Source organism: Bison bison, unplaced genomic scaffold (genome assembly GCF_000754665.1).
Source record: "Bison bison bison isolate TAMUID 2011002044 unplaced genomic scaffold, Bison_UMD1.0 scf7180017864228, whole genome shotgun sequence".
NCBI classification, from domain to species: domain Eukaryota; kingdom Metazoa; phylum Chordata; class Mammalia; order Artiodactyla; family Bovidae; genus Bison; species Bison bison.
Window position 1 is genome coordinate 7,292,714 of NW_011494800.1, and position 8,069 is coordinate 7,300,782.

The 8,069-nt window shown below is 40.0% G+C and overlaps 1 protein-coding gene across 1 annotated transcript in view; it reads left to right on the plus strand.

Annotated features, from left to right (window-relative positions):
• The window catches only part of CDS1 (CDP-diacylglycerol synthase (phosphatidate cytidylyltransferase) 1), a 76,981-nt gene that overhangs the window by 39,467 nt on the left and 29,445 nt on the right, over positions 1-8,069 (plus strand). Inside the window, 1 exon segment of the mRNA XM_010845963.1 lies at positions 3,020-3,159. Coding sequence (XP_010844265.1) covers positions 3,020-3,159 — 140 coding nt within the window.

Below are 8,069 nucleotides of genomic sequence, written 5' to 3' on the forward strand. Positions count from 1 at the left end.
GGGACTCTCAAGAGTCTTCTCCAACACCATAGTTCAAAAGCATCAATTCTTCGGTGCTCAGCCTTCTTCACAGTCCAACTCTCATATCCATACATGACCACAGGAAAAACCATAGCCTTGACTAGACGGACCTTTGTTGGCAAAGTAATGTCTCTGCTTTTGAATATGCTATCTAGGTTGGTCATAACTTTCCTTCCAAGGAGTAAGCGTCTTTTAATTTCATGACTGCAGTCACCATCTGTAGTGATTTTGGAGCCCAGAAAAATAAAGTCTGACACTGTTTCCACTGTTTCCCCATCTATTTCCCATGAAGTGGTGGGACCGGATGCCGTGATCTTTGTTTTCTGAATGTTGAGCTTTAAGCCAACTTTTTCACTCTCCACTTTCACTTTCATCAAGAGGCTTTTGAGTTCCTCTTCACTTTCTGCCATAAGGGTGGTGTCATCTGCATATCTGAGGTTATTGATATTTCTCTCGGCAATCTTGATTCCAGTTTGTGTTAAATCACCAAATAATTTTAATATTTAATGTTTTATATATTTTTAAGTTTTTTCAGGTTTCTTAGTTATCAGGACCTTGACCATGAAACATGATAATATGGTAGTTCATAATTAACAGTCCATGTCTTTGAATATATCAGTAGTTGTTTGATTAGTATTGGTGTCTTTTTAAAACAGGCATCACCTTTTGGGTTTACAGTAGTCAAAAACAGTTTCTTGGTTTTATGAACACCTAATTTTTACTTCTGGAAAGTTTCTTCATGATTGAGTGGCAGTGTGTACAGGGAATGTTAGATAGATTAAGTATTAATTGTTCAGTCACTCAGTCGTGTACACCTCTTTGCAACCCATGGACTGCAACATGACAGGCTTCCCTGTCCTTCACTATCTCCTGGAGTTTGCTCAAACTCATGTCCATTGAGTCTGTGATGCTATCCAATCATGTCATCCTCTGTCGTCCCTTTCTCCTGTCCTCAATCTTTCCCAGCATCAGGGTCTTTTCCAATGAGTCAACTCTTCGCATCAGGTGGCCAAAGTATTAGAACTTCAGCTTAATCATCAGGCCTTCCAATGAATGTTAAAGTAGTTGGAGAGTAGTTAACCCATGCAGGAATGATTTTAAGTGTAAGGGGGGAAAAAAGTAGGTCAAGATGGGCTCCAGTGATTGTAGAGGCTTCACGGAGAAGGTGACAGAGAAAGTGTTACTAGAAATGAAGACAGGCTTTGGATGGAGAAGGGTGTTTTAGGCTGGGGAAGCAGCACCATCAGGTTCTAGATGGGGGACAGAGGAGGCACCTGCCACAGGTCAGGAGATCTCCTTGGCTGTCCCGAGTGGGAGGGAATAGTGGCCCAAAAGTTGGACTGGTGTGGGACTTTCTGGCGGTCCAGTGGTTAGGACTGTAGGCTTCCAGTGCAGAGGACATCAGTTCAATCCCTGTTTGGGGAACTAAGATCCCACATGCAGAGGGGCATGGCCAAAAACAAAACAGTTGGTTTGATGGCTAGATAGGCCTTGAGAGCCTTACAGAGGCGTCACAATTTCCATATAGGAGAGAGACATGGTAATGTGGAAACGTGATGTGCTTCCCTTTGGGGACAGTGGGGTCTAATTCTATTCATGAGGACCAGAGGGAACGGCCACCCCTCTCCTCTTCTGCTGCTGCCTGGGACACGGTCTTTCTAAGGCAGAGTCCGGGAGGAACCCCGAAGCAGTGTTTCTCAGCATGTTTTGTTTTCCTGGCTTACACACACTCCCATCAGCAAAGTCTTGTGGGTTCGACTTCTGCCTGGGGAAAAGGATAAACCAGCGCTGGGAGAAGGGACAGGCCATTCATAAAGTTGTTTTTTTTTTCCCCAAATTTTACATTCTCCATTTTATTTTTATTTATTTTAATTAGATGCTAATTACTTTACAATATCGTAGTGGTTTTTGCCATACATTGACATGAATCAGCCATGGGTGTACATGTGTTCCCTATTTTTAAAGTTTTTCCCCAGAGATTTTTACCTGCATCTAGCTCCCAACCCCCACTGCTGCCTTTTTGAGTCACTTATTCAACTAGAGTCCATCTGGAGCATTTAGAAAAGGGGACAAGACCCAGTGTGGGCAGGACAGAGTGGGAGGTGAGAGGGGAAATTACTTCTCCTCTTTTCCCATTGGTCTTCCTTAGGGCAGGCGGGAGTTTGGCTTAGGAGCTCTACTGTTAGAAAGCATTAGCGGGACTTCGCTGGCGGTTCAGTGGTGGAGGCTTTGGCTTCCATGCAGGGGGTACAGGCTCAGTCCCTGGTCGGGGTGCACTAAGATCCCATGTCCTTGTGGCCAAAAACTAAAACATAAAAAAATGAAGCAAAATTGTAACAAATGCAATAAAGACTTTTAAAAAAACGGCCAATAAAAAATATTAAAAACAAAGCATTAGGGAGATGTTGAAAATGCATTTTCATTATAAACTTAATACTGTGTGTGTGTGTGTGTAGTATTTTCTACACTGTTTCCTAATTTTCTGTCTCTGGCATTAGATTTTGAGCAAAATAAAGGCATGAACCACTCAGTACATTTTTGTTCACTGGTAAGTTTGGAATTCGGAGAAGGCAGTGGCACCCCACTCCAGTACTCTTGCCTGGCAAATCCCATGGAAGGAGGAGCCTGGTAGGCTGCAGTCCATGGGGTCGCTAGGAGACACGACTTCACTTTCAGTTTTCACTTTCATGCATTGGAGAAGGAAATGGCAACCCACTCCAGTGTTCTTGCCTGGAGAATCCCAGGGACAGGGGAACCTGGTGGGCTGCTGTCTATGGGGTCACACAGAGACATGACTGAAACGACTTAGCAGCAGCAGCAGCAAGTTTGAAATTAAGTTTAAAACAGGGGGAAAAAAGCATTTTGGTGGAATATATCATGAACTTATGTTCAAACTTAGTTTTGATCTCTGTCATCATCAAAAGTAGAAAATAGTTTTGTTGAGTTTGAGGGGGAAAATGTTTCAAATATAAAGAAGCTAATTGTTTTAACATTACAGGTACTTTCTGTTGTGTGTGAACTACTTTTTCTATGGAGAGACTGTGGCTGATTATTTTGCTACATTTGTTCAAAGAGAAGAGCAACTTCAGTTCCTCATTCGCTACCACAGATTTATATCATTTGCCCTGTATCTGGCAGGTAAGTTAAGGAAAAGACTGCATTGATTTGTAGCCAGTATATGTCACATGCTTGTTTTTATTTATGTTAAACTGTAACATCCTTTTTTGGTTACATTTTAATCCACCTTCTCTTTTTAAATGTCTCATATATAAAACTACTTTCATCACAGTTTAAATAAACTGCAGTTACTCCCTAATGGTGTTTAAAAAAAGTACTTGGTGGCTGAAAGAAAGTACTTGCTTAGTAGTCTATCTATATATTTGAAAATTTTCTTTGTAAATTATAGTAAAAGAACTTTAAGCATATGGATTATTTACCAAGTAATGATATAATTTACAAAGAAACTTTCACATATATATTGCTTTATTTGTTCCTAGGAAATAGTTTTATATAGAATTAATCAGGGTACTTAGTTTTCCTGACATTTTTTATTATATAGTCATTTATATATAAATATATATATATATTTGTTTATAGTAGGCTATCACATTTTTATGATTTTAGATTAAGAATCAGATACTTAGGATAACATTAGAATTAACAGATTTGTGGCTGTCCAGTAGTTAGGCTCCATACTTCCACCGCAGGGGGCCCAGGTTTGATCCTTGGTCAGGGAACTAAGATCTCAAAAGCCATGCAGCATGGCCAAAAAAAACAACAAACCAGATTTGTTTTCCATCGAAGTTGACCAATTATAAAAGAAATTTCTTAAGAAATTGATTTAGATATGTACTTTAATAAAGATTATCTATTATTTTTATTTGACTTTACTGGATCTTAGTTGGAGCATGTGAGATCTAGTTCCCGAACCAGAGATTGAACCTGGGCCCTTTGCATTGGGAACACGGAATCTTAGCCACTGGACCACCAGGGAAGTCCCTAGATATGTACTTGTAAAAAGTCAGATTTCCAGTATGAATCCTGGTTCCACCGCTTACATGCTGAATAAACTTTGGGAAATGTAATTAACTAATCTGTGCCTTAGTTTCTTTGCAAAGCACTTAGAGCAGTACCTGGTGCTATATAAATATTGAATATTATCATTATTTTCACTTTTAAAGGCAGAAATGAAATTTATTTGTGAGTTTTCTCTTTAGCTCTTAATGGTTACTGTTTTAGCTCTTAGGGGTTTCCTCATAAATAAATTCTTCTCTAGTTAGTACAATTTTGGAAACTTCATACAATATGGATGACTCCTTTCCATTTCTCATTAAACAAAAAAATATACAGTGTGTGTGGGAAAGTCAGTCCTTTAAAAGTATGTCATTTTAATTCAATAATTAAAATACATTCTTTTTTATAGCTGAGTAATATTCAGTTGTATATATGTAACACAATTTCTGTATCCAGTCATCTGTAGGTGGACATCAGGGTTGCTTCCATGTCGCAGCTATTGTAAATAGAGCTATAATGAACATCGGAGTACATGCGTCTCTTTCAATTATAGTTTTCTCAGCTTTTATGCTCAGTAGTGAGATTATTGGGTCATATGGTAGATCTGTTCCTAGTTTTCTAAGGAATCTCCATATTGTTCTCCATAATGACTATCCATTTACATTCCCACCAGCGATGAAAGAGGGTTCTCCTGCACTTACTGTTTGCAGAATTTTTTAATGATGGCCATTCTGACCTGTGTGAGGTGATACCTCATTGTAGTTTTGATTTGCAGTTCTCTGATAATGAATGATATTGAGCATCTTTTTATGTGTTTGTTCATCATCTGTATGCCTTCTTTGGAGAAATGTCTGTGTAGGTCTTCCGAACATTTTTTGATTGGGTTTGTTTTTCTGGTTTTGAGCTGCATGAGCTGCTTGTGTATTTTGGAGATTAATCCAGTTGTTTCCCTTGCAGTTATTTTTTCCCATTCTGAAGGTTGTCTTTTAATCTTGTTTGTTGTTTCCTTTGCTCTGCAACTTGTTTCTTTTTGTAATATTGTATACATGATACCCTCTCAACTAATTCTTTACAGTCATTGTTAACCTTCATCCCCTTATTTCTATCAGTATTTGTTCGTTTTTCTAACTGATTTCTATCATTGGCATAGCTTACCATTGCTCTCCTATAGAATCACAGAAAGTCATCATTGTCATTCTTTCAACAAACACTCGAGTGCTTTCCAAGTGCCAGTGCTGTGCATGGTGTTGAGGATACAAAGGGGAACAGGCTTTTAGTGTGCCTACCAGGGTGTGGCAACTGCTGAGACATGTGTCCCCTTGTTCATTGCTGGAATGTGAACAAGGACCTCTAAGACCACGAAGAAAGGGAAGGAGGGCCTTGCTTTACTGGGGCAGGAAGGCCATTGAAGGCCTTGGAGAAGAGATGATTGTTGTTCAGTCGCTAAATCATGTCTGACTCTTTGTGAGCTCATGGACTGTGGTGCTCCAGGCTCCCCTGTCCTTCACTATCTCCCAGAGTTTGCTCAAACTCATGTCCATTGAGTTGGTGATGCTATCTAACCGTCTCATCCTCTGCCATCCCCTTTTCCTTTTGCCTTCAGTCTTTGAGGGGGAAGTGGCAAGCCACCTCAGTATTCTTGCTCTGAGAATCCCATGAACAGTATAAAGAGATGATCAGTGTCATGAAAAGCAAAGAACAAGCAGGTGTTTGCCAGGTGGAGGGTGGGAAAGGGCATTCCAGGTAGAGGAAACAGCTGTGCCGTCTTGGGAATGAGAGTGGCATGTTCGGGACCCATGGGAGGTACTGAAGGGTGTACAGTAGACAGGAGCCCCATCTTGAGGAGCCTTGTGTATGATAGGAAGACTTTGGGCTTTATTCCTAGGAAACTACTGGAGGATTTCAAGCTAAGAGAAAATGTAACCAGGTTTGTAATTCAATGAATGGTGAGTGGGAGACATTAATAGAGTGACAAGATAGGAAACTGTTGCTTTAATTCATACTAAATATAATGTATGCCTGAGTCATTCACCTTTATATTAATACTAAGAGAGTCATAAATTTTTTTAAAATTGTGCTTTTAAAAAATAAAATCTGGACTATTATTGATGTGGAAAAAAAAAATTATGGGACTTCACTGGTGGTCCAGTAGTTAAGACTGCTTCCTCTGCAGGGAGTGGAGGTTCAATTTCTGGTCAGGGACTAGGATCCCACCTGCTGTGTGGTATGGCCAAAAAATTAAAAAAAAAAAATTTTTTTTTTAATGCTAAGGGCTGATTTTAGAACCAACTGCTGTTTATGACAGTCTATGAAAAATTGCTTTTATATCCTAAATTATTGGCTTAAAATGTACGTTTTGTTGCGATAATTATGTATTTTCATGCAGTTGTAAGAAATAAGACAGGATGCCTTATGCACTTTTCCCAGTTTCCACCAGTGATAATACTTTGAAAGATTACAGTGTAAGATCACACAAGGATATTGACATTATGAAAGTCTTACAAATGTACTTTTAAAACACGGTTTTTCAAATTGAAGTATAGTTGATTTGCAGTGTTGTGTTAATTTCTAGTGTACAGTAAAGTGATTCACGTGTACTTTTTCATGTGCTTTTCCAGCTTGGTTTCTTACAGGATATTAGAGTTCCCTGTGCCATAGAGCAGGCCCTTGTTGCCTTTATCTGTTTTACGTATAGTAAACTGTATCTGCTCATCCCCAAATCCTAATTTATCCCTTCCCCACCCCTTTTCCCTTTTGGTAATTGTAAATTTGTCTTCTGTGCTTCTGAGTGTCAGTTCAGTTCAGTCACTCAGTCATGTCCGACTCTTTGCCACCCCATGGACTGCAGCAGGCCAGGCCTCCCTGTCCATCATTAACTCCTGGAGCTTACTCAAATTTATGTCCATCGAGTCGGTGATGCCATCCAGCCATCTCATTCTCGGTTGTCGCCTTCTCCTGCCTTCAATCTTTGCCAGCATCAGGGTCTTTTCCAATGAGTCAGTTCTTCACACCAGGTGGCCAAAGTTGGAGCTTCTGCTTCGGCATCAGTCCCTCCAATGAATATTCAGCACTGTTTCCTTTAGGATTGACTGGTTGGATCTCCTTGCAGTCCAAGGGACTCTCATGAGGCTGCGCCAACACTCAACAGTTCAAAAGCATCAATTCTTCAATGCTCAGCTTCTTTATGGTCCAACTTTCACATCTATACATGACCACTGAAAAAACCATAGCTTTGACTATATGGACTTTTGTTGGCAAAGTAATGTCTGCTTTTTAGTATGCTGTCTAGGTTTATCATAGCTTTTCTTCCAAGGAGCAAGCATCTTTTCATTTCATGGCTGCAGGCACCATCTGCAGTCACCATCTGCAGTGATTTTGGAGCCCAGGAAAATAAAATCTCTCACTGTTTCCTTTGTTGTCCCCACCTATTTGCCATGAAGTGGTGGGACCGGATGCCATGATCTTAGTTTTCTGAATGTTGAGTTTTAAGCCAACTTTTTCACTCTCCTCTTTTACTTTCATCAAGAGGCTCTTCAGTTCCTCTTCATTTTCTGCCATAAGGGTGGTGTCATCTGCATATCTGAGGTTATTGATATTTCTGCCAGCAATCTTGAATCCAGCTTGTGCTTCATCCAGCCCAGTATTTTGCATGATGTACTCTGCATAGAAGTTAAATAAGCAGGGTGACAGTATACAGCCTTGATGGACTCCTTTCCCAATTTGGAACCAGTCTGTTGGTCCATGTCCAGTTCTAACTGTTGCTTCTTGACCTGCATACAGATTTCTCAGGAAGCAGGTCCGGTGGTGTGATATTTCCATCTCTTTAAGAATTTTCCACAGTTTGTTGTGATCCACACAGTCAAAAGCTTTAGCATAGTCAATGAAGGGGAAGTAGATGTTTTTCTGGAATTCTCTTGCTTTTTTGATAATCCAGTGGATTTTTGGCAATTTGATCTCTGGTTCCTCTACCTTTTCTAAATCCAGCTTGAAAATCTGAAAGTTCTTGGTTCATGTACTGTTGAAGCCTGGCTTGG